The 26,352-nt window shown below is 33.3% G+C and overlaps 4 protein-coding genes across 12 annotated transcripts; 2 read left to right on the forward strand and 2 right to left on the reverse strand.

The window, feature by feature from the left end:
* The first annotated feature begins 78 nt into the window (after positions 1–78).
* LOC111291684 (uncharacterized) lies at positions 79–5,817 on the forward strand. Of its 6 annotated transcripts, none has more exons than XM_089767155.1 (6): positions 79–533; positions 1,994–3,716; positions 3,833–4,084; positions 4,492–4,572; positions 4,952–5,479; positions 5,590–5,817. In XM_089767155.1, the coding sequence occupies exons 2-6, from the start codon at positions 2,427–2,429 to the stop codon at positions 5,644–5,646; spliced, it is 2,208 nt and encodes a 735-aa protein (XP_089623281.1). In that variant the 5' UTR covers positions 79–533; positions 1,994–2,426; the 3' UTR covers positions 5,647–5,817. The 6 variants fall into 6 exon arrangements, with proteins under 6 accessions (XP_089623281.1, XP_022739299.2, XP_022739295.2 ...); XM_022883564.2 differs by lacking the exon at positions 79–533 and adding an exon at positions 752–928; XM_022883560.2 differs by lacking the exon at positions 79–533 and adding an exon at positions 1,005–1,272.
* A 2,405-nt stretch (positions 5,818–8,222) lies between these two features.
* LOC111292872 (zinc finger protein 6-like) lies at positions 8,223–9,287 on the forward strand. The gene has a single exon (XM_022885484.2). It carries the CDS (start codon positions 8,494–8,496, stop codon positions 8,959–8,961), a length of 468 nt encoding a protein of 155 aa, XP_022741219.2. The 5' UTR covers positions 8,223–8,493; the 3' UTR covers positions 8,962–9,287.
* A 1,330-nt stretch (positions 9,288–10,617) lies between these two features.
* On the reverse strand, positions 10,618–16,893 carry LOC111292272 (phytyl ester synthase 2, chloroplastic-like). 3 transcript variants are annotated; one of them, XR_016345943.1, is made up of 14 exons: positions 16,175–16,714; positions 15,971–16,022; positions 15,828–15,883; positions 15,180–15,338; positions 14,878–14,982; positions 14,537–14,643; positions 14,174–14,295; positions 13,941–14,049; positions 13,616–13,746; positions 12,975–13,344; positions 12,404–12,517; positions 11,810–11,919; positions 11,550–11,659; positions 10,618–11,340 (listed from the first exon to the last, which is right to left on the reverse strand). XR_016345943.1 is itself a non-coding variant. In XM_022884561.2 (14 exons), the coding sequence occupies exons 1-14, from the start codon at positions 16,566–16,568 to the stop codon at positions 11,150–11,152; spliced, it is 2,106 nt and encodes a 701-aa protein (XP_022740296.2). In that variant the 5' UTR covers positions 16,569–16,893; the 3' UTR covers positions 10,618–11,149. The 3 variants fall into 3 exon arrangements, 1 of the variants encoding a protein (XP_022740296.2); XM_022884561.2 differs by having other exon boundaries at positions 11,810–11,895; positions 16,175–16,893; XR_002690498.2 differs by having other exon boundaries at positions 11,204–11,340; positions 11,550–11,648; positions 11,810–11,895.
* Positions 16,894–19,571: 2,678 nt separating this feature from the next.
* Positions 19,572–24,681, reverse strand: LOC111292350 (phytyl ester synthase 2, chloroplastic-like). 2 transcript variants are annotated; one of them, XM_022884679.2, is made up of 14 exons: positions 24,044–24,681; positions 23,899–23,950; positions 23,754–23,809; positions 23,498–23,656; positions 23,228–23,332; positions 23,047–23,153; positions 22,709–22,830; positions 22,068–22,176; positions 21,843–21,973; positions 20,916–21,291; positions 20,542–20,655; positions 20,296–20,381; positions 20,080–20,189; positions 19,572–19,979 (listed from the first exon to the last, which is right to left on the reverse strand). In XM_022884679.2, the coding sequence occupies exons 1-14, from the start codon at positions 24,567–24,569 to the stop codon at positions 19,783–19,785; spliced, it is 2,250 nt and encodes a 749-aa protein (XP_022740414.2). In that variant the 5' UTR covers positions 24,570–24,681; the 3' UTR covers positions 19,572–19,782. The 2 variants fall into 2 exon arrangements, with proteins under 2 accessions (XP_022740414.2, XP_089623480.1); XM_089767354.1 differs by having other exon boundaries at positions 23,498–23,650; positions 23,739–23,809.
* Between the last annotated feature and the right edge of the window lie 1,671 nt (positions 24,682–26,352).

Consider the following 26,352-nt stretch of genomic DNA (forward strand, 5'->3'; position numbering starts at 1 on the left):
AAAAAAAAAAGGACTCTCCAACAACTTTTGCAGCTTTTATATATCTCAAAATTGTATTCTTTTTGTGATTGTGGATAGGTAGAACAAGAACCAGAAGGCATACTACTTGGAAGAAGAAAATTGTGGCTTACTGCTATTATCACAGGAAGATCATAAGTAGAGTCGTGCCTGTCTCCTATGCTTCAGCCTCCAACCTGTAACTCACAGATGGGGATTCTGGCATTATGCCACTCGTCCTAGAAACTTCTTTTCTTTTTGCAACGTGTTGGCAAGTTCACAATGTTGCAGTCTTGTTGCCTATTCTACATGATTATGACCCATTCCCAAACTTTTCAAACAAGTAGGAAACGCAAAGCGAAAACAATGAAAGCAGAAATAAAGAGAGCTGGTGTGGAACGACTGACAGAATAATTGAAAGACAGATGCAATGCACGAAAGAAGAAAAATCAAAGGTGAAAAAAACAGCAAGTTTGGTGGGGAGGAACCAGAATTGAGAATTGCATGGAAAGGGTCAAAAGCCATCATTTATAATGGTAAATGGTAGTAATGTTGATGGATGCTGTGGGTGTAGTAGTGCTGGGTTGGCTTCCAATCCGGCTGAGCTACCTGTTAGTTGGACCTTTGGTTTTGATGGTACAATGCCAAATTGGTCTTTCAACTTACAAGTGGCTCTTTTATTAACCACCTAAACAATTGAATCACACGTAATAAAATTAATAAATTCTAATCTAATCTAATCACTTATTATATCACATTTAAAATGAAAAATCTAAGTCAAACTTTCTTTATCTTGCACATGTAAAAAGTCAAAAAATTTCCTATAAATGATTTTTTTTTTAAATAAAAAGGCAATTACAGCAATAAAAAGAATAAAAATAAATAAACATAAAAGGCAGCAGCAAAAATGGCGGATTATGTGAAGAGGAGGGTAAATTCCATTTTACTTCAAAATCTTTTCTTTCTTATTTATTTATTTATTCAAATTTTGGGATTATAAACAGAGTGATAGATGGGTATCATCCTCCCACTCAAATTCTCAACATTTCCGTCTCTCTCTTTTTCTCTTCCTTCTCCTAAAAGACGCAAAAGAAGAAAATTTTAACATTAAAGCTTTCATCTTTAATTTAAATTTGCCTTTAAAGTTTCTTTTTTTTTTTTTTTTTTGCATTTAGCCTTCCATTTTAATTTGGTAGATAAAACAATAAATATTTATGGGCAGATCATTCAAATGATTTACCTAGCAGGGTACTTGATCACAACCTTTGTTTGTTGGTGCGTCCATTAATCACTTTAATCTGTTGATTATTTCTTTATTTGTTTGGCTTTTTAACTCTAAATTATGCTGATCAAGCTTGGGTTTTCTTTAATTTAGCTGGTTTTTTATTTTTTATTTTTTTTCTGGCTTGGTGAATTCATTTATTTTGCTGATTTTGTTATAATAAGCTGTGCTTCTGGTTGATGCTGGTGAATAGGTGCCGTGAAAGTACCACTTTTCAGCGATGTTTGCGTTTTTCTTTGCCTTTGTATATGTGTTTTTGATTGTCTCAAGGAATCAATTTAGGCCTTTAGGGGCTTTTTTGTTTGTCATTTGTTAGTTTTTAATATTTTGGCTGAGAACAAATTTTGGGTTTTGGTTTTCCAGTTTGTTTTTCCTTTGGATCCATGGTTGATTGGAATTTGTCTTGATTTTTAGGTACTTTAGTTGCTGTCTTGCTCTCATTTTGGTTTCAAAATAGAGTTTTATGTTGATTGAAGGAGCTGTTTAAGGAACATTGAGTTTGTCTTATCTCATAGTATTCATCGGCTCGTTTATCTTTTTATGGAATTCTGTTGTTCAATCAAAGAATTCTGAGGCTATGATGGATTAAATTTAGAATTTGATGGAGTTCAAATTGGTCAATACTGTTCTCAAATGCATTTGAGCTGAATTCTGGTTGTTTTGAAATATTTTTGTTCTTGTTCATCTAATCTTTTTATTGGAAATTTTCTGCAGGCAATCACAGTGACCATTCTTGTTAGCGACATGAATTCTATGTGTTTTGTTGCCTGCTGGTATGGAGGTCAGAAGATCTGTGCTACTCATTATCGTTGGATAGTTAGTTTGTGTTTGGCTTTCTCGATGGAGGCTCATAAGAGAATTGCAGCTGAAATGTGGATGCCATTGGTAGATACATAGTACTATCTTGTTATTAGTGAACTAGTTTTGTTAGAAACATTTCATTGCTCTTCAATGACATTGTTAGAATAGGGAGACTTGAATTCCACTCTCTTTTATATTCTAGATGAATTTGAATAATTAGAACTGATTAGAAAATAGTGAATTGTATAAAAGTATTAAAGGCAAACACAAGTGAGCAAGGAAGAGGAAGAATAACTTATTTAGCTCCATTTGCATTACTCATTACACATTCTCTGCAAGTTTAGCAATGGGGTTGCCACAAGTTTCCTCAGATGATAGTGCTGAGGAAGGTGAAGCTGCATCTGTTGGTTCATTTTTGCAAAACCCGCCACGGTTTGCGGGTGTCAGCACCTGTGATTTAGATGGAATGCAGAGAGGAAGTTTTAGCCAGCCTATTGGGGATTCCTTGTGTTCTTCACTAGGAGATTTTCAAAGGAAAGTTTCTTTGGAGCTTTCAAAGTTTTCAGATGATTCTATCAAATTTGGAGGGAAAATGAATGCTTCATCCAATGTTCATCAATTGAAGATTGGCTCTGCCAATGTTGTTGGATCATTTGCCACTCCTAGAAGTGGACAGAAAGTCCACAACCCTGTTTCTAGGATTGTGGGTTTTGATTCACATGGCACAAGTAAGGTAGTGGAGGGAGTTTCTAGTGATCCTGTTCATTCTTCTCCCGTTGGCGTCGGAGCTAATGAAACAGAGTCTAGTGGGTCAGTAGTTAGGAAGCGACTATTATCACCATTAAATAGCATACTTTTCTCAGATCAATTTAAGGATGACCCTCTGGACATTAGCTACAGCGGCACTCAAGTAAACTCCTCTTCCTTAGCTGATAAGCATAGGGTTTCTGTCTCACAAGACAATAAGAAAGCAAATATTGGCAGCAAAATGAATTTCACAGCATCATCCTGGTCCTTGTCAAGCTGCTTGGAACATGGAAACATCCCATATGACAAAGCTGGAACTGCATCTGTATTTTTTACAGATGGTCCTTTACTGGAAAACAAGGAACCACACCATTCTCATAAATTTTCCTATTCTCCTGGGCTTGATCAATTCCGAGAATCAAGTGAGTTGAGATGCCGAAGTGGAGTAATATCTATAACCCCCCAAATGGCTACCTCACCTCCTGTTTCTTTATCACCATTGGGTCCAAAGTTCAGTGAGAGGATGACAGCTGCAGGAGGATGCAAGAATCTTAAAAAGGATATGAATGATTGTTGTTCAACCCCAAAGAATACAGAACAATCAGTTGAAAGGTTTGACTCTGGTATTATACTTGTCCCTGAAGAAGAGGAGTTTGAGATTTCAAGCAGCTCATTTGAAGATATTGGTTTTTTGCACAAAGAATTTCGCCCTTCTTCTCTGGAAGGTGCTGCTGAATTAGGCTGGCCCTTGTCTCAAGAACCTGCCCCCATATCTTCATGTATCAGATTCGTCAAAGGTTTGAGTGGACTTCCTATTAGGAGGTCCTTGGTTGGTTCATTTGAAGAGTCGCTATTGTCTGGAAGGTTCATTTCTGGAAAACTCAGTCAGGTTAGTTGTAAAGTTAAGTTGAGTTACGTTGTTCTATAATGAGTTTGTGTAGAAAATTTTTGGTCACAGGTGTCTGTGTTACTCATTTGCTTATTACTTATGTCTTGTATGCATAGAGGATTGATGGTTTTCTAGCTGCTCTAAGCATAACTGGAGGGACCTTCTCACCGCAATCACAGAAACTTCCATTCTCGGTAACCAGTGTGGATGGAGATTGTTTTTTACTGTATTATGCATCAATAGATCTTTCAAGGGATTCATTGTCAAATAAATGCCAAGATCAGAAGTTGAAAAGAGGCCTTAGCAATGATGAATTGCAACCTGTAAGAAGCCGGTTGCGTATTCCTATGAAAGGGCGCATACAATTGGTATATACTTCTCACCAGAATTGGGTGCTTCTCTTATCTTGATGTTATTAAGTTTTGGTCCAGTTCTAAAACATTATATCATCTCTTCAAACTCTAATATGACCATACTAATTAAGAAAAAAGCCCTGCCACTAATTGGCACCCTGTGTTTGAGCTTTCATAGCATGCTTCTGTAACCTGCGTTAGGCTTTTCTTTCACTCTAGTTGTGATTTGCACGTTGGCTTGTTCAGCGCAGGTTGATAACCTATAAGGGATTAGGCTAATACTAGTGACGGTTCTTTATTTTCCTAACATATTTCTTATAGGACTTTTTAAATAGCTTTAAGCTATAGACTTTTTACGATATCCTCATCCTGTCTTTATGTCAGAATCGGGTTTCATTTCTTCTTGGTGGATTCATATGCAGGTTCTTAGCAATCCAGAGAAAACACCTCTTCACACTTTCCTTTGCAGCTATGATTTGAGTGACATGCCAGCTGGCACCAAGGTAATATGAATTTTAATCTGCCTTTGTCTTTTATGGTTAGCCATTTGAGCCTTTTTAACGAATATTACATGAATGATATAAAATCTTTCTTACTAATTCTTTGCACTTCACAAATTATCATTATTCCAAAATTATGGTTGACCAAGATACAATAAAAAGATGAGGTTTATTTTGGTATTAAGTTGCTGTCATGGATGACTATTTGTTCTGTAGATGTTTTTGCTTCTCATCATTGGCTGGGTGCAAGCCTAATGAAAATATCAAAATATTCTATGACACTGCAATTTAGAATCATTCTTATAATTATATACTTGCATTTACATTTTAATTTGATGAAGTTTGTAATTTTAAGCTCTTTCTCTTGTTCAAATCAAAGTAGACATTCGTGCGCCAGAAGATTACCTTAGCATCTTCTACTCCAAATGCTGCTGAGCTGAAACGGGGGCATATAAGTTTTAACGCCAAAGTCCAGAACAAGGTGAGGCCAACGTCACAGAAAAATTCTCCTTTACCCTACAACAGAGACAGGATGGATGGTAGTGAAGTTAAAGGCAGTGAAGGCTTGGATTTACCAGAATCAATACAAATGACTGGCTGCGACAATGGCCAGTGCAAGGAGTACACCTGCACTGATGCAAGTCAGAAAACTGACCGGAAACTTTCCCATGGTTGTGCTAAGATCAATGAAAATACTAATGGTGCTGGTTCACTGCGATATGCTCTTCATCTCCGATTTTTATGCCCTTCCCCCAAAAAATGTTCGAAGTCATTTCAGAGATGTAAATCTGATCCGGGGTCAGTGCCACAAAAGACAGGCCTTGACAGGGATGGTGATAGGAGATTCTATCTATACAACGACTTGAGAGTAGTGTTCCCTCAACGCCATTCGGATGCTGATGAGGGCAAGGTAATGTAATTTACCTTTTTTTTTAATGCATATGTATACTAGCTATCTTCTTAGGTCTCGAGATTTTACAGCTTCCCATCTGTTCTGATAAGATTGTTGTTTGATTGCAGTTGAACGTGGAATACCATTATCCAGAAGATCCAAGATACTTCGATATCAGCAACTGAAACATCTAATTTACTTCACAAAAGCATGCTTTCTTTTGCTGACTTTGTACGTAGTCATCACATGTTTCATTTCAGTCATCTCATCTCGAAATGGCACTAACCCTCATGATCAACCTGTATATATACCTTTATTCTCAAATAATTTGATGGATTAAGCATTGTTGTTGAAAACTGTGAATACTTTTTCCTTTCTGCGGAAAGAACTTTCATGAAGTAAATGAGGAAAAGGCTTATAGCTGGACAAGGGAAATGAAGCACAATGTCAGCTCCACCAAGATAAGAGCAAAGTAGAACATAAAAAGAAAAAAAAATGGTGGAAAATGGCAGTGCATGAAGGCTATTGGACCGATCTGAGTCCTGACAAATCACTCTGGGCTGGGATCCTTGCTTTGATGAGGTCGAGGACTTTGGATGAGATGAAATGGATGTCCATATTTTTTGGGCAATAAAATCCCATGTTCAACAGGTCTTGATGAAATAATGCTACTTAAGCCCATATCATTGTCCATATTATATGGACAAAGATGAGAAGCCCAAAGTTTAACAGATTCTTCTTTAGCCCATGTCATTGTCTTGGGCATTGGGTATATACCACACACAATACAGGCCGTGTCTGGGGCCTATGACGCCCCATTTTCGGCTAAATTATTATCATAGCAATAGAATCAATCCCCTCTGCTTTTACATTTAATATGCAAATATGTTTCTGAACCCTAATACCTTGGACATCACTTTCCTCTCCTTTTGAACCATAATAATCATGTTTTGTCGTACTCGTAGTCTTTGTAGAGTCCAAATGGATTTTTGATGAGGTGCATGGCAATAAAGTGTAAAAGAAATTACAGCTAGCAGATGGAGTTTAAAAGGATTATAACTGAAGATTATTGAAAGAGATATCACTATACGTAGTAAAATGTGGCAGCATCATTTGAAGTAACACAGAAAGATCAAATATAGATTGAACTTTATTATGCTTTTCAGAACTCCAAATTAAGCCAACCTAGAACTACCCTTTAAAGGGAGACACCCACCCCCCCCCCCCCCCACCTCTCCCCAATTACCCTTATAACCTAGTCGGAGTTTTGTCAAAATCTCTGCTTCTTTGTGACTGGAGTCTATCAGTCTCACTAGCTAAAGCCATATGTACTGAGGTTAAGATTAAATATCAAATGTCAATCAATCTGAATCTAGAACTGATCACGTTCACATTTACTCACTCAAGGCCAACCCTTCATAATATTCCTATTTCATGCATTGTACAGGGAATCTCTCTCTCTCTCTCTCAATGTTTGATGTGAGTCTCCACCAATCATACCCTTCATACGTGTCCCTAGCTTTGCCTAACAGAGGGAGGATTCCAGGGCTGAGGGCTCAATGTTGAGCTGTTTACACAAACTAACAAGAGGGAGTGGGAGATTTGGGGCAGTTAGACAGTCACTGACATAGCAAGAGAAGAGGAGGGGCGTGTTGCCACTCGTTGTCCTTTATTCCCATACAAATCCTACTTTCCTTTCATTCCCCCCCCCCCATATTTCTTTATTTTTTTATCTTTTGAATTTTATTAAATTGAAAAAATGGGAATGGTACAGTTACTGTATGCACACAAAGTTGGTCCAATGTTCAATTTGGGAGGGCAGATAGTTCTGTGTTAAGATCAGGATGCATGGCTGTTCGTTGTTGTTGTTATTGATTGGACAAGGAGGCCTTTCCATTGTGAATTCTGAATCATAGGCCTTACACGTGTCATATCTTTCCATGGGAGATGAGGTCATTTGCATGCCCTTTGCATGGGAGGGTCACTGTAAGTCCCATGCCCAGAACTCCCCTCAGCAAGGCAATCAGGAAACTGATATGGTGCCATTGTACCTGCAGCTGAAAGGCCTGAAATATTAACTTGAATTAAAACTTCTACTGCATAATAGTAGGAAATTAAAGAAAATATCTTATAAAATGAAAAGGTTACCCAGGATTATTTTTGAAGAAATTAGGTGTTTTGACAGTTGACATAACTTTCAATGGACTGTTTGAATCAATAATACTCGAAAAAAAAAATCAAGTATCCACCAATAATCTTTGGAACAATATATTATAATTATATATAGTCAATAGGACTCAAAACATGGATGGTTTTGGAACTAATGCTTAAAATGTACAGATTCTAGTTTATGGGGTCTTAGCTATATTCATATAGGCAGTAATCTCTCTCTGGCTCAAATGACTTTACCTGACATCATTAACTAAAAGTTGTTACGCTTCAACAGCCATTTTTTAAATACTAATGGTGATGAAATCAGTTACTCTCTGCCAATCAATCAGAAGTGAAAAGTCAAAAAAAAAAAAAAAAAAGATGATGGTAAAAGGTTATGTCCATAAACAAATGTCTCTCTCTAATTTTTTTCATCACATCTATAAATTGGTCTAAATCTTTACTTTTTCTTCTTTTCTCTATATTTCACATGGAGTTTTCTATGAATCTGATTAAAGGGCTAATTAAAACAGAACCAGATCACTTTCTAATGGTTAGAGATCTCCATTATCTATGAACTCAAATTAATTTGATGACAGTTTCCCTCTAAACTACTACAACTTTTATTGATTTTCCCTTTTTTTTTTTTTTGAATGTGTCTTGCATGCATCAAATTTAGCAGAGATTAAAAAATTTTCAAAACCAGAGGGGTAATATTGTAACTCACGAGTCACTACCAGTCATCACATTCCTGCTAGCCTTTGTACATGAATACAAACAAACCCTTAAACCCCATATAAACCTGACTTGTCCCCTTTCTCTTCCCACCTCATTTCCACTCTCTCCTTGATCCTATTTTGTTTTCACTCTCTACAACTTCAATGGCAGACCCTTCAATGTACAACTTCTTCAACCAGCCTTCTTCAGCTTCAAAACCCACCAAGAAACATCCCCAAAGAGCTTCACCATCTGCTCCTCCAAGGCTTTTCCCATGCCTTTACTGTCCAAGGAAGTTCTACACTTCCCAAGCTCTTGGTGGTCACCAAAATGCTCACAAGCGTGAACGAGCCGCATCTCGAAGGAAGTTCCCTAGTGATCATGATCAGAACCCACAATACAACCTCCACCAACAGATTAACCCTTTTTCTAGCTTCCCTACTAAGCCAGAACCTAAGGACCATCCTGGTGCACCATCTCTTGACCAGTGGCTCGAGCCCTTCCAATCCCACCTTCCATCTGCTCGCTTCGTTCCTCATCAGGGTTTCACTGGTGTTTCTTCTCCTGAGACTTTCTCTCCAACCGCTGATGTTGATGACTCTGCAAATGTTGATCTCACTCTCCGTTTATAAAGCAACTTTCTTGCTTTTTATCTCTTCATTTCGTTGTTCTTTGTCTTTCTTTCTCTTTTGAGAGGTAACAAATGTTACTTTTTGGTGGGTTTCTTATCCTCCAAGTAGGCTTAGCTGAGAATGAAACAAAGAAGAGGTTGTGAGGGTTGTTACTTGTTAGGGTTTAAAGGGTTTTAAAAGTTTCATCTCTGAGTTCAATGTTTTGTTTAAGATTTGGTACTATTTTCTAAATGGATATCTGAATCATGTTTTCTTGAGTTACAGTTGTGATGTTGATGTTTTTTAGTCTCTTTGTTGATAGTCTTTGCACTTGCATGATGTTAATAAATGCCATTATTTATCATTTTTTTCTCTCTTTCCTTCTTTATATTTTAATGTGAAATGTTAATCTTAGATCTTTCATGTTTTCAATTCACTCCTTAGAGTAAAGAGTTGGGGTACAAGATCTGAGATGAAAATTTTATTTTTGCCATATGCATTTTGTTTGCTAGGGCAGAAAAAGCAAGCACCTTGCTATATATGTTTCTGTTTCAAAAAGAAAAATCTGGGATTTATATATTATGAAAAATGGTTTAAAAATTAAAGGGTCTTGCACGACGCTTACTTTACCTCTGTACTGATCAGACTGCTATCCCCAGCTCCTAACTTGAACAGAAAATTTCATTTTTTGTTTTTCCTTTCTTTTTGGGCTGACATTTATTAATTCATCAATCATCATCAATACTGTTAGATCACCATAATGGACGGTCTTGATCCAGTGTGAAATGGATGATGAGTTTGATAGTTTTTCCATATTCGTACAGTTGTAATTTCGATTAACAAGATTTAAGAAGCTTACCTCAATACATGTATATTATAGAAATTATCCACTTTGATTCAAATATTTCATGATTTTATTTCATGAAAAATATTTTAGGTTTAAATCTTTCCTTAGATACCATATTGTATCTTCACACTTAAATAATACGGGATTAAGAATGTCATATAAACATGTAATGAGTTTGGTAGCAAAATAAAGCTTTGAGTCAGATGAAGTTGGCATTAACTTCATTAACAAAATGTGAGGAATTCCCTAATCACCCAAACTGGAAATTCCTTGTTAAAAGAAAAAAAAAAAAAAACCCAAATTTGGAACTTTCTCCATTAGAAGTTGGTAGATAGATTCAAACTGTTAGAACAACTCAATACATACATATATTCTTCTCATAAAATTGATGACTATGCAATTTGTTGGGTTGTTATTGCTTGTGAAACTGGGAAGTTGTTAGACATCGGTGCATCCGACCACTTGTGTAATTTATGCTTACCAATTATTTAACTTCCACTTTCACATAGCATTTCCTAATTAACTAAAGTAGGTTACTTTTTTCCTGGTACAGTTTATGACGTTTCTAATACCCGATAAAACCTAATCCACCCTCCCCAACATTCATGAATGTATAGTGACAGCACTTGTTTAAAAATTGGTCCAATTTGTAACTCAAATCCAACAAAGAGGAAGACTGAAAACAACCAAATCTTTTCGGGAGCTTTTGCACAAACTTGCTTATTGACTAAGATGACGGTGATCAATATTACTCTAGAGTTAGTGGAGGTGGGGCTCAAATAAAAATCCTCGTTTTGCTTCTGACAAATTAATAAATTAAGAGAATCCCCTTTCAATCACGATCAATGTTCTTTGTTGCATACAAAGGAATGAACCAGCTAAACAAATGTTAACATCATAAAATATTCCAGCCAATTGGGTGGGAAGGGAATACACGTTGCAAAAATAACCCACCCCACAAAAACAATGGCTTCCTAACCAAATGAAATTATAGCAGTTATATATTTGCTACATACTGAGAATGTCTATCAATTTTGTTTGACACAATGTATCTGCATTATTCCTGCCCTTATCCTTATTGAAACCATCCCCACTGTCCTGTTCCGATATTGTCAATCCAATTAACCCCCAGTTGCATCCTTATTTTGTGGTCTACCATCAATCTTTCTTTTGTTCCTTCTTTTTGCTACCATCTAATTCTAATAATTGAAGTCTCTATTTGGTGACAACCAAATTACAGCAGAAACTCTGCCTTGTTATTCTGACATGCAATCAAGCAACATTCATTGCGGGAATGTTCTTAAGTTTCTGTAAGAAGACAAATAAAAAACGTCCACCTTTGATTGTGCAGATATGTATATATCAGAGCTCAAATGTTGGAACTTCAGCTGTGGAGCCATTTGTCGCCTGGTATAACAACCGAGGCAACAAATTCCTATAGGGGTCTTTTTCTCTTTTTTCCTTCAAATAGGCCATGCATCTCTCAACCTCTGACTTTACTTGTAAATAGAATTCATGAGATTTCTCCCTGCTTCTTAGCTCTTGTTTCCTCCCTTCAAAATATAGAGAATTATGTTCAATCAAATTGCATTGAAGATCAGAAATGGAAGTCAGAATCCCCTTTAGTATTTTACCACATCCAGCAAACTAAATTTGGGACCAGATGGTTCAGGCTAGCATTGTTATTGAGGCTAACTAGATCATTGTTGCTTATGTAAGTAAACTGATAGATATTCAAGAATATAGTGTAGAAAGGCAGCACCTTCTGTTTCGATAGGTTTCCCAAAATAATAATAAAACCGGCCTGGCAATTTAGGAAGAACTCCGGGAAGGTGGACATCTTGGTTTGACACCTCGCCATCTGCATCAGTCCTATCATTCCAAAATTGAAAGGAAACCAAACAAAGAATGATGCAAGGGGAAGGAATATATAGCAATTGTGGAAAGGTTGAAATGTGACGTATACTTAAGATAAAGGAAGAGCATTTAAAGGAATTAAGCAGAAGAAGAAAATCATAGTACCTCAACTGCTCAACCTCTTCTGTGAGTTCTTTTATGAATGTCCTCAAGTAAGGTATTTGCATTTGGTCATTGTAATCCAAAACTAGCTGACAACATTAAATGCACAATACCTATATGAGAGAGAGAGAGACTGAACCTACTGATATAGAACATGATACCAAAGAAAAGGAAAGAAAAGGATGGTAAAGTCACAAACAGTGTTTCAGAAGCAAAGCAGATACGCATGGCACCTCAATTTTAAATTTCATCATATATATTACACACACATCTAGAACCCTTTAGAGTTGGGTTATTTTTTTATCTCAAGGCGCTGCTATCTTAACGATTTTGCTTATGATTTATATTCCTTATTGTATAACAATGGTCAAAGAGTACAAGCATATGCATGTATATATTTAGGCCCACAGTGCCAGGTTTTCGAATAAGCCGGGGTATGACAGGTACACATCAATGAGGAACCCATCAAAAACATTGATCAATTATTTAGAAGTGCACCACTAGATCAAATGTTTCATATGCTCCAAAGTAATATGCTATGGTAGACACTAGTCTTAGAAACTTCCGCAGATAGTGCAATAAATGTGCCAGGCTCACCTCACCAACATCATCTTCTCCTACCACGCCAAAGGGTACGATTTTGGCTCCAAATTTAGATGCCATCCTTACAAACTCAGGCTGCTCCGGCCAGAATAACTTGTATTCTTCACCCTGAAAAAATATGCATTGGTGGTTAATTTGCAGTGAACACAAATAAATGCCAAGCACATCAGCACATTTTCTTCACAGTCCTATATGAATTAACTCATTAAATTATAACTACAGTAGAGTAGAATTGAGAATATAAGAAATTGGTTGATATTACATAATAAGAAGCAATTTTCCTCCATAAAATCAACATTAGACTGAGAGGGTAGGGTAATTTTGTAGGATTTAAATCTTGAGAAAAACAACAGCAGAGGGATAAGAAGCAGAAAGTATATTTGCTCCATCGCAATCATCCACTAGTTTTAATTCATAACAGAAGCATGGAACTTGAGTGGAGAAAATTAAAGTTATGTTAAACGTACAATTGTTGAATTTTGTATTAGAAGTCTGAACTCCCATTGACATGAACATTGAACTATTTTTCAGATAGTAAAAGGTCCTTCTGAAATGCTGCAATTACCTTCCTGTGAAGAGCCTCACGAACACCTCCAGGATACAGTAGGACATGAGATTTTGAAGACATAAGTTTGTAGAAGTTTGGTCCGGACACGGGAACTGCACCCATTATTCTGTATGTGTCAAATGTAGCTAGATCAAGCATTTTGCCTTCTCTCAATCTATTAAACATGATTGGATGGGCTATCCCTCGCAAAAGAATATTTCTCTCCATCAAAAACTGAATCACCATTGGAGCAAGTTCAAACCCTAGTAACATGTGATAGCCAACACACAACACTGGTCCCTCTGAGGGGATTCCAGCCAGGCCCCTCACCACCTTGCCATTACCTAAAGTTGAGAGCATCACAGGACTAGTGGCAGCAATTACCCATCTAGGAAAAGCAATATTGTGAGAATAATATTAGAAATTAATGTGCTTGCACAACTCACAAAATCTGTTATAATGAGTGCCAGGCAATGTGATCATAGCTGTGTCAACTAAAGGCATATAATCAGCAAGGCTGACAGAAGGTAAACCCTTGCCAACCATCAACTTTTAGATACCTCAGACAAACAAAGTGCTGTTCTTCCAGTTAGAGTCTGTCATGATTTATTCCCGTTAATGCAATTTGCAAAAAAGTTATCCTATAGGATAACTGTTACCTGTTTGATTCAAATATTTTCTTGAATTCATAAGGTGTTGGTGGCATGTAATCTGACACATAGTCCAGGTATTTTCCATGACGATAGAAACTAGCACCCTTGATGTTTGTTACCAAATCAACACTGTCTTCCTGCAATGAATGAGCAAAACTATGATGCATTAGTAAGCAAACGTAAGATATTGATATTTAGTGCAACTTCATATCAGTTAGTTATCAGTTTGATTAGCCTCTTTCTGCCTCTTTCTTGCCCAAATTTCTATCAAATTCAATTGCATATTGCTGATTATTTAAACAACATGAGAGAGAGAGACACAGAGTCATACTAATAAAAGAAAATGTCCGCTTTCTTTGAATTCACGTATTTCACATTTTGGCAACATGTGGCGTAGTCTTTGGGCTTCTACTTGACTAGGAAACAACTGATCCTTTCCACTATTAAGAAAAATAGAAAATATCAGCAATTATCACAATAAGGACCGTAAACGTAGCAACAATATTAGCTAAAAAATCAATGAGATATAATAACAATGGATTGCACTAAGGATTAATTAAGGACCTGCTAAGCAACAGTGATTGAACTTTTACAGCATGAAGGTGTGAATTGGCAGATGCAGAAGCAGATTTAAGCATTCGTAACTTCCAGAGAAGTGTTTCTCTAGGTAACATATCAGCCAGAACCTGAGACTTAAATTGTTAATTCCTTTTTTCATGAAATTGCAAGCACACTATAAGCAATTGCATAGCATGAGCATCAACATAAAATCATAAACAACTAACATGAGGAGGCTACCATCTTCAGCATGCTCAAAGATATAAGCGTATTCATACTATCATCTTAATATATGTTGAAAGTAGATGCAGAGTAACACAAGAAATGTCAATTGAAATAGCTATTCAATGTTTCATGACTGAATCTTACAGAGAGGTAAGATGACATAGAAACAAGATCTTGTGATAGCTTTCCTATGGTTTGGAGCGGCAGAATTCCCTTCACCACGTTTTCCCAGGCCATCCTCAAAGGATCACCTAAATAAATGTCATCGCTCACATCTTATCAATGTTCTTAATTATCACTGATTAGAAACAACAAGAAGATCTATCAAAAGTGATTCTACATGTCATTGTTTTACATGTTTTCGACCACATATTGATAACATCCTGTTTTTTACACTATTAGACTGAATAAAAACAGTTATATGCCTCAGCCTCAGGTAACTAGCAAGGTCAACAAAATGGAAATTTGAAGAACAGACTCCAAACCTGACAATAAGTTTAGCACGTGAGGGAGGTTTGGCACGAGTTGATCAGGCATGAGTTCCAGCAAAGGTATTAGAGATTGTAATCGTGACCTACTGAATGATGTAGCTGCAAAAAGAAAATGAATGAGACAGCAAACACTTTTAATTATACTGCAATGATCAACAAGATAAGTAGCCAATACGATATCATTACTAGTTGTATACACTAGTTATTATTCCTTTACAAGTACAATCTGTTATGCTCAGGTCCCAGAACCAGTCCTTTTTTATAATCAACAAGATTATAACAAGATAAGTTTCCACCTGGATTAGCCAAAATTAGCACAAGATCAACATCGGGGTTACGAGCGGCAACATCTAAGGCAATGCATGCTCCAAGGGACTCCCCAACAAGATAAATTGGTCTGTCTGGTGAGCTCTTGTACTCAGACCTTACTGTTTTTTCAACCAGCTTCACTAGGTCTAAGGAAGGAAAAAAAGCAAATTAAGCAAATAGAAGAGAAGAAAAATGAAACAAGATTAAGGCATGATATTAAGGATTTTTTTTTTTCTGATTTAATGTTCCTAAAGAGACTTTCTGATCAACTTGGCTTTAGCTTTTTGCTTTGTACTTTTTGTAAAGCAAACTTTGAACCATTAAAAGTTAATTACCAAAAAGCAAAACCCAAATACTTGAATGAAATGATGTATTTTCTCAAGCTAATCAATTTGATAATAATATGAAGCAGAAACTTTATAATAAAGGGCAGTAAGCATTTTGGTTTTACTTTGGAAAATTTTGTCAGAGTCATGATTATTTGCTTTTGTAATTTGTACTATCTTGGAAAATGAAAGACAAAAAGGCTATATGAGTATATGATCAAGTCCTACTTTTTCTCTTTTTTTTTTTTTTTTAACGAAAGGAATAAACAAAACAGAATGTAAAAACTAAAAATAAATGCTACAGATTACCTGTAAATGAAGTTCTATCCTTAACTGGAATATGCAAACACCACATATCGAAAATCCTTCATTCAATAAATAAATGAATAAAAATCCAAAAGACTAAATAGATTGGACTCAGAAAATAAAAGAAAATTAATTTTGTGACTCACTTTCCAAGTTTATGATGATGTGCAATAAGGCCAAGCCCGGTGCCATCAATCCCTGTAATGTAAATTTCACAAATAATCAAATTCCATTTCCTATAAATGTTAAAAAGCAAGATATTTTTCCTTTTAAAAGAATAATAAAGTTAAAAAGTTTCATGATTTTTAGTTAATGTCAAAAAAAAAAAAAAAAGAAAACGAAAAACGAACCAGGCAAAAACAGAAAGAGAGGAGAATCACGAGTGTGGGACCCGCACTCCAAAGGAGAGAACCAGCGTGGCGGTCCACCGTCTGATCCGATCATCAAATCTCTACACTCTTGGAAATAATCTTTCAACGTCTTTCGAGTCTCCTGCGTTATCTCGTCCGGATTCGAGTATACATTTAATATTAACTCACTCTCTTCCTTCCTTCCCTTTTTCCTCTCCGACAACGTTCCGTTCTCTATTAAACTCGTTGTCGCCATCGCCACCACCGACGTTACCTGCTCCGTCGACACCGCCATCCGTCGAGATAAGCTTACACACCGGTTCCTCCTAGAAGTTCCGGATGCTGACGTCACCGATGAACCGGCGAGGAACAAAGAAGCTCTAGATGCGGCCATGGCCCCGAATTTTTATCCTACTTTTCCTTTTGGCTCTCTGACTCCAATTGAAGTAACCGCGGAAATGACAGAATATGTTAAGAACAGATAGTTATGGTGAAAAGATTAAATAGTGATTAATGTACTTAATAATGTAAGGATTAACCAAAATTTAAAACGTTATAATGAGGGGTTTCTACTTTTTTTTTTTTTAACTTTTTGTGTGTCGTGACTTGATAGAATCTGACAAGACAGTGGCGCGATTTATGCGATTGTTTTGGTTGTCGAGATTTCCGCAAGTATGTCTTGGTGGAAGGGTTTGTATAGATACGATAATTTGTGTTGTGAGATATAATAATATGAATTATTAAAATATAAATTATAAAATATATTTAAATTTTTAATATAAATATAATATATTTAATAAATATGTTATACGTAATATAATATAATCGATACGTAAATAATTAATTTATTTAAATATAATATAAATAAATATGAATAATTATAATTCATATAAATATATATGAATAAATATGATTAATATGAATATATATAAAAATATAATTAAAATAATTATTAATTATTTATAATTTAATAAATTTGACATATTAATAATATAAAAAAAACTTACATATTAAAAAATAAAAAATTTAATACTCATTTAATATTTATTTAATATATTTTTTTTAATTTTAATTTATATTACACTACTATATTAATTTTTAATATCAAATTCAAAATGATAAATTATTAAAGATTAAAAAATAAAATAATAATGTATAGTACTAATATTAATATCAATATTATATTTATATTATTAATATAAGAATAATTTTATAATAATTATTAAATGAGTATCATAATTAAATGTTTAAAATAAATTTTATATGATATTAAATAATTAATTAAGTATCATAATTAAAAAATTAAAAATTAAAATAATCTTTATATGTTTTTTTATTGAATTAAATTAAATATAAAAAATATATATTAAACGTGTTAAATATATTAAACGTATATTCGTATGACAATATTAAATTAAACGTATTATTCATATCGTGTTACGTGTTTAAATGAGTCAACACATATACAACATGAATTATATCATGTTAAAATTTGTATCGATACAAATAAATACGAAACACATTTTTTAAAAATATATACAATTTTTTTATGTTATTTTTCATGTTATATTACCATATCATATCTAAAATTATCATATCTAATTTTGTGACTATATTGTACAGCTACGCTATCTAAAATGATAATATACAAGAATATTCCTCGACTTTGCTCGGATCATAAACTTTTTTATTTTTGATAAAATATAATTTAATTTAATAGTTAACATAGAATTTAAATTCATATATTTTTAAATAAAATAATAATAAAAATATTTAAAATATTTATATTTATTTAATTATTTGAAATCATAATAATTTTATATAAATAAAAATATGATCTAAATATGTTTAATAGTAAGAATATATAATTTTGATTTATTCTAAATTTTTTATAATTATTTAAATTTAATTTTCAAATTAATATATATATATACATATATTATTTTTAAACTTGACAATTCATATTTTTGTGTTGTACTTAACACTTGTAATGATACAAATTATTAAAATATAAACACTATACAAATTATAAAACATATTTAAATCATAAATACGAACACGACACGTTTTATTATACATTTTACACATGATACGATATGATGAATACGTATACAATTAATCCGTTGAAACACAATATAAATAAATATGAATAATACAGATATGCATGAATAGACATGACTAACATTGATATATAAAAATTATAAAATATATTTAAATCATAAATACGAACATGACATGTTTATTATACGTGTTACACATGATACGATACAATTAATATGTGTACAATTAATCCATTGAAACATAATACAAATAAATATGCATAATACATATATGCATGAATAGACATGACTAATATAGATATATATGAATAAATACGACTAACACGAATATATAAAAAAAATACTAAAATAATAAATAATTATAAATGATCTATTATTTATAATTTAGTAAACTTGATATGTTAATAATATAGAAAAGTACTTACATATTAAAATATAAAAAAAATTAATACCTGTTTAATATGTATTTAATATATATATTTAAATTTTAATAAATATTACATAAGTGTATTAATATTTAGTATCAAATTCAAGATGATAAATTATTATAGATTAAAAAATAAAATAATAATATATAAGACTAATATTAATATTTATATTATTAATATAAATATTTAATATTAAATTAAACGTGTTATTTGTATTGTATTATGTGTTTAAACGTGTTAACATATATAAAATATAAATTGTATCGTGTCGATATAAATAAACACAAAACAAATTTTTTTAAAACACATATATAATTTTTTAATATTATTTTTATATCATATTATTGTATCGTGTATGAAATTATCAGGTTTAATTATTTTGAAAAGTTAATCCATTATTATTACATTTAAATTTATTATTTTACTATAATATATATTATTTTTATTTATTTATTTATTAAGACAATCGAAGATATATAGATTAAAAGTCAAAAAAATGGGTTTTTTGGGTTCTAAATGCATTAATTAATCTTATTTTATTAATAAAAAGCAGGCGTGGAATTTTAAAAAGTGAAATGATTTTTGGTCAAATTATCAAGGAAACGTGACAGCTGATTAAAAATATAATTATAAATAATTGATTATGATAATATAAGAAAATTTTTTTTGTCTTTATAGTAAATTATTGGATTAAATACATATTTGATATTTGTACCGTATTTAATTTGATATATAAAAAATAAAAACTCTCAATAATTAGATATTTGAACTTCAATTTCCTAAGATAAATTACTCAATATATACTAACATCGTTAAAAAAAAACATTTTTATCCGCCAATAATAAACTGCTTAGCTATCATGGGATGCCTTGTGCCTCGCTTTAAAGTTCAAAATTATAAAAAAAAAAAAAAAAAAAAAATCCATGAATGGGTGTGACCAGAGATCCTTGGATGTAGCAGCAATTTCAATTCATTTTAATTATGAAATAAAATAGATGTATATTGTCTCCAATTGTGGGAGGAATAACAGATGATTGAATTGGAGCCAAGTATGGAATTAATGTGGAAATCATGAACATCAAATTAATTAAGATGATGTTAACTATATGACAGAGAAAAATCAGAGCTCAAATGTTGGAATTTCATGGGTTGAGGTGGAGCCATGAGTGGCCTGGTATATGAACCGAGACAATAGATTCCTGTAAGGATCTTCTTCCCTTTTATCTTTCAAGTAAGCAAGGCATCTCTCAACCTCAGACTTTACATGTAAATATAGTTGATGAGATTTGTCCTTGTCTCTTAGTTCCACCTTCATTCCTGTACAGCACAGTATATTTTGTTAGTTTTAGTTAATACTATCTGTAGGCAAATGCCAATGTATATGTTTATGGATCTTAATTATCTCTCTGTAATATACCTTCAGTTTTAATGGGCTTCCCAAAATAATAATAAAAGCGGCCTGGAAATTTTGGAAGCATCCATGGAAAGTGCATTTGCTGGTTTGAAACCTCACCAGTTGCATCAGTCCTATCATATCCACATTAATTAGATAAAACTCGAAATTATACATGGGATTTATTTAGTTTAGGCATAGGAAAACACCTAACAAAAGTAAGATTTAGATCTAGAATACCTCAGTCTTGGAGTTCGATTTGTTGTTCGTTCTATTTCTTCCCTTTTCCAAGGAATCTTCATTTGGTCATTATAATCCAAAATCATCTGAAACAACACCCATATAATATTAACTAGTATTCATTAGATACAAATCCACCATCATAATTAATTAAATATATAATGAGTTATTACTGGTGTAAGATACAAAGCTAAAATAATATGAAACCAACTTGGAAAAAGAAAGTTTTCTTTCTTAATTAATTACCTCAGCTATATCATCTTCTCCAACAACCCCAAAAGGAACAATTTTGGCTCCAAATCTAGCTGCCATCCTCACAAACTCAGATTGCTCTGGCCAGAACAACTTGTATTCTTCACCCTGCAGGAAATTAAATGTCTAAAGTTGAGTATTATACATATATATATAAACACAATGCATGTGATGAATGCTCTCAGGTCTGGGGAATTCAGACTAGATTTTGTACTTGATATCATCCAGTAAAACTTATCCTCAACTAATCTAAAATTTTTTCATCAATTTGGGTAAGATTGAAGAGAGAAAAGGTCTCTGATTCTGCCCCTTCTATACCATCAAATGCTTTCTAAAGGTGAAATATGTGTGTAGCGTATTTATGTTACCTTCCTGTGAAGGGCTTCACGTACGCCACCAGGGTATAATAAGGCATGAGATTTTGAGGACATAAGTTTGTAGAAGTTTCCTGCTGAGACAGGCACTGCACCCATTACTCTAATTACGTCAAAATTTGACGGTTCAGGCTCCGAGGGCCTTCTGTCTTTCAATCTTTCAAACATTCCTGGATGGGCGATCCCACGAACAAGAATATTTCTCTCAATCAGAAGTTGAGATATAAAGGAAATAATTTCAATTCCCAATAGCATGTGATTACCAACAAACAAGACTGGTCCCTCTGATGGGATTCCAGCAAGTCCCCTCACCACTTTGCCATCCGCTAAGGTTGAGAGCATCACAGGGCCAGTAGCAGTAACAATCCATCTGGGAACAATATAATTCGGAGTAAACCAATGCAAGTACATGCAACTCAATTGCCAAAATTCCACTAATGATCAAGAAATGTCAGGTTTATTACACGAAAGGCCTAAATATTGATGATGCAAGAGGCAGGTTATCCAATCCATCTTCCAGTTTGACCTAACACCTTGGGTTTTTTGTTTGTTTAGTGGGGATTTATCTTCGTTTATTATAAAATATATTCTTGAATACTAAGATAAATATAGAACTTGGCTAGAGTAATATTAATTTTACAAATTCTTAAGGATGTGAAAAAGTGATTCCGGTCAGATATAGGAAGCTTCTTGGTTGGAATGATTTTCTCAGGAAATTCCCTACATATTTAGGATGACGGATGACTGATGTTGCCTAAGATTCTTTTTTGTGTTTGCAATAACATCGAGTGTATCACTTACCAAAAAGGGATTAGTTCAGGCCATTAATACAGTAGCTAGTTAGCTAACAAGAAGTTCATTTTCCTGTTAAAAGAGAATAACAGTTGGTGCCTGTAAATTTTCTAGTAAAACAATACTTACCTAAATGATTCATATATTTTTTTGAATTCACGAGGTGTTGGTGGCATGTAGTCAGACACACAATCAAGGTGCTTTCCATGGCGGTAAAAAGTAGCACCCTTGATGATTGTGACCAAATCAACACTATCATCCTGAACAATTGGGCAAAACTCCTATTTTAATTTGTATTTAAAAGGAACTTGCAGTTTAGAAGATTACCCTATGCCTGCAATTAGAGAAGCATGCCAGGAAGAGAAAATGACCACTTTCCTCAAACATACGAATCTCACAATCTGGGTGTGCTTTTTGAAGTCTTTGGCTTTCCTCTTGACTAGGCAACAGCTGATCCCTTCCACTATAAAGAAAAATACAGTGAATTCAATCCACCGTCATGGTAAAAATTACAAATTTAAAGATGTAAATTTGATAACAATATGCAACGTACAATCACTTAGGTATCGACTGCACAAGTTTTATATATTATGTGCGTAGCAGAAACTAGATCAGGTCGTTAATGGCGTATGCTTTGTCAAAATTTGGGATTGCGGCAAATAGACAGAATTGTAGATTTTATGTCTGAAAGATGAAGAGCGAGGACAAATAGTGATTCCTTCTTTTCTTACACCTGTTTATAATACATACCAATTTAAAATTTTTGCGTGGAGGCAGGCAAATGCACTATTTTGATGTGAGTTTGATGCATCTAACAGCAAGAAGCTCTTTAGAATTTGATACTATATGAATAATATGATATGGCACGAAGTTAGGAATATAATGAATGAACTTCAGAAAATCATCAACTTCACGTTTCCCAATAATCTATATTTACCATATCGACAGAAACAGCAAAGTATATCTATGAGTTCAATATGCCAAAAATTAAGGACCTGAAAAGTATCAGCATCTGAGCTTTTACAGCATGAAGGCATGAGTTGGCACATGCAGAACCAGATTTCAGCAAATTTAGCTTCCACCGAAGTGTTTCTCTGGGTAAAATATCAGCCAGAACCTGTCACCAAAAGATCAACTCTTAACATGTGATTACCTTCTTTATATCTAGCTCAAAAAGATGCAACAACTGAAAAAATAATGCTATTGCAGTGCTGTGATGCTAAAAAAATGCAAAACAACCGATTAAGTTGACATCAACGTATGTGGGAGCAAAGTAGCATGAGAAAAAGGTGATGCCAAATGTTTTAGGCTTTTAGCTATGGATCTTGATTACCGGGAAGTATGTTGACATTGTAACAAGATCTTGTGATAGTTCTCCAATTGATTGAGGCAGAGTACCTCTTTTCACAAGGTTATCCAACAGCATCCTCAAAGGATCACCTAAACATATGTTGTGCAATCGTTAGTAAGATCTCATTCCATCAGGTCTAATTGGAAAAGGTTTGCAAAATAACCTGTTGCTATGCTCAGCATGTAAGGGAGATTTAGCGGGAACTGATCGGGCATAATCTCCAGTAGAGGCATTAGTGGTTGCAAGTGTGACTTACTAAAAGATGTTGCTGTGAGATAGAAAACAGGAAAATAATGGAAAATCAAGCTGATTTTGGTTGAAGCTAAAGCAACTTATTTTAAGCATTTTCTGAATTTGAATACAAATTTATCAAAATTCCATGTTAAAATAACAGATCATATAAACAGGTATAGGATTAATTGTAATTTCTGACCTGGGTTAGACAAAACAAGTACAAGATCCATGTCAGGATTCCGAGCTGCAACAGAAAAGGCAAGGCATGCTCCAAGAGATTCTCCAACAAGATATATTGGCCTATTTGGTGACCTGTAGTCCTCTAACCTAACCGTTCTTTCCACAAGCTTCACTAGCTCTAAACCAGAAACCCAAATTAAAATTATATAGAATAATACATTACCATAACTTGCATTAAATTGAGCAACTGATGAAAGCACAGAAAAAAGAATTACCAGTAAATGGTGTTCTATCCTTAACTGGAATATGCAAGCACCAAATGTTGAACATCCTTCATTCAAAGATCACTTGAAGTGGATTACTTGGATGGCAGACAATTTTGTTAAGCAATTAACATAAAGGTGATGAAAATTTACTCACTTTCCAAGCTTATGATGATGCATTAAAAGTCCAAGTCCAGTGCCATCAATTCCTGGAAACCAAATACTCATTTTGTTAAACTTGAATACATTATATTGAATATATCAAGGAAAAGTATTCCTGAGAAAAAGGAATAAAGTTGAACCAGGCAAAAATAGAAGTAGAGGACAATCTGGAGAGCTAGAAGAGCACTCCAAAGGAGAGAACCAACGAGGCGGACCACCATCTGATCTGATCAACTCTTTGCACTCTTCAAAGTACTCCTTTAACCTCTTTCTACCCTCCTCCACTTCGGGCAACTCCTCTGGGTGTGCGTAAATATTTGGTTTCACCTCAGTTTCTTCCTTCACCATTTTCTGCTTCTTATTCTCAAACCTTCCATTGTCTCCAAAACTCGTTGCCCTTTCTATCCGCTCCGTTGAAACAGCTAACACCCGAAGACGTTTCTGTACTCCTCCTCCGTATACGTCTGAGGTGATGTGCCGCTGAGAAAATGGCGTTAAGCAGGCGGTGAGGTATCCAGAAGCTCCAATGGCCGCCATGAAACCGAACCCAATTCTCTCTTGTGTCTCTCGTGTTCTGTATTTGTTATATAATAGGATGCTTTCGATGGGTTTTAAAAAAGCGTTTTGTTTCGTTATGCATGGCGCTAAAACTATAGGAAAGGCCATCAACAAATTAAATTATTTAGTAATTATTCTGCAATTAACACATAAACAATTAAGATGTTAAACAAATTATGGCATCAACCGGCATAATTTATTACATATAAAGATTGTATGTTTGTAGTGAACTTCTTGCTCTTGGATTGTAGTAAGAATTGCTTATAAGAAGAATATCTTTGAATATTAAAAAAAAAAAAGCAATATCATTTTAGATTTTTTTTTTTCATTTTGGGAAGGAGAAGAGAAGAGAAATGTGAAATTACAAACAAGGCTCTAGATTTAAATACATATTACATTAATAATGTGTGTGTATATATATATATATATATAACAGAGGTGTACTTATATGTTTATCTAAAGTGTTCATGGAAATTTTTAAATATTAAAAAATAAAAAATTTGAAGAAAAAATTTTTCTTAATACCCTAAAATTTTTTTCTTAATACCTCTTTATTAATAAATTAATAAATATGTCAGTAATTATATATATTATAAATGGATATAAAATTTTTTAAAAAAAGATCTTATAATACAAGCATCAAATACCGTAATAGATTAAGTTATTATAGACATGTAACCATGTTAATGCAGAATTAAAAGTTTATAGCTTAAAAGTCAAAGGTTGGGATCTGGGAAGAGGGTGGAGTGTGGAGCCAAGGCTGACCTGGTCAGTAACCGAGGCAATAGATTCCTAAAAGGTCTTTTTCTCTTTTCTCCTTGTAGAAAGCAAGGCATTTCTCAACCTCTGACTTACTTATAAGTACAGACAGTAGTTGAGATGTCACCAGTTGTCCCTTTGTTCGTTCCGCCTTCATAATATAATTCATTTTAGTTGAAGTCAATCGATTTCTGTTGAGATTGTTCTTGTTCTTTTTTTTTTTTTAAGTTTAAAAAATAACCCATCTTGTATGTTATTACTCACTCTCTACCTTTCTTGAGTTTCCCAAAGTAAAAAGTAGAACCCGGCCTGGAAATTTTGGTCCATCCACTTCACCATCACTAGATGACAGAAAACTCACAGATGACTATAGACAACAGAAGAAAACAAATATTATAAATAGAAATGAGAAAAAATTTTGAGAAATTTAGAAATTGATTTGAAATTATAGTTTTTTTGTTTGATTTGGATTAATTTTTTTTATTTGGTTCGTATCAAATTTAAATATTAAATATATATATTAAGTTTAAATTAAATTTATAATTAGGAACTGCAAAAATAAAAAAATTAAATCGAACTAAAATATATATACATATATTATATTATAGCATAATTAGTTATCATATAACAATTATTGATATGGATGTTTAAATGATCGGTTTTTTTTCTTTACACGTAAAATAATTTTTAAAATTTTTTATTATGATAACACATAATATATTTATTAATTTTAAATTATTTATAAAAAATATATTTTAAAAATTATTGAATTATCTAAAATTTTAAAATTTAATTAAAAGCCAATTTTAAATTTTAATAAAATTTCTTTCTCCTATACATCATATCATCTCAATTTAAAATTAATTTTAAAATAATTTATTTTTTCTAATTTATCTGAAGTTAACATGAGTGTTTAAATTTATCATAATTTTTAAAAATATTATTTAATATCTTTAATATTTTTAATAAATAGTCTTTATATTATCTTTAGCTTTTAAATATATTTCACAAAAAAAAATAAAAAAATATAAATACCAGAACAACATTAGAAAAATTTCTCTTATACATCATCTCATTTCAATTTAAAACTAATTTTAAAGTAATTTATCTTTTTTAATTTATCTACAATTAA

This window comes from Durio zibethinus, chromosome 10 (assembly GCF_047325235.1).
Source record: "Durio zibethinus cultivar Kanyao isolate XHJ-2024 chromosome 10, ASM4732523v1, whole genome shotgun sequence".
NCBI lineage: Eukaryota > Viridiplantae > Streptophyta > Magnoliopsida > Malvales > Malvaceae > Durio > Durio zibethinus.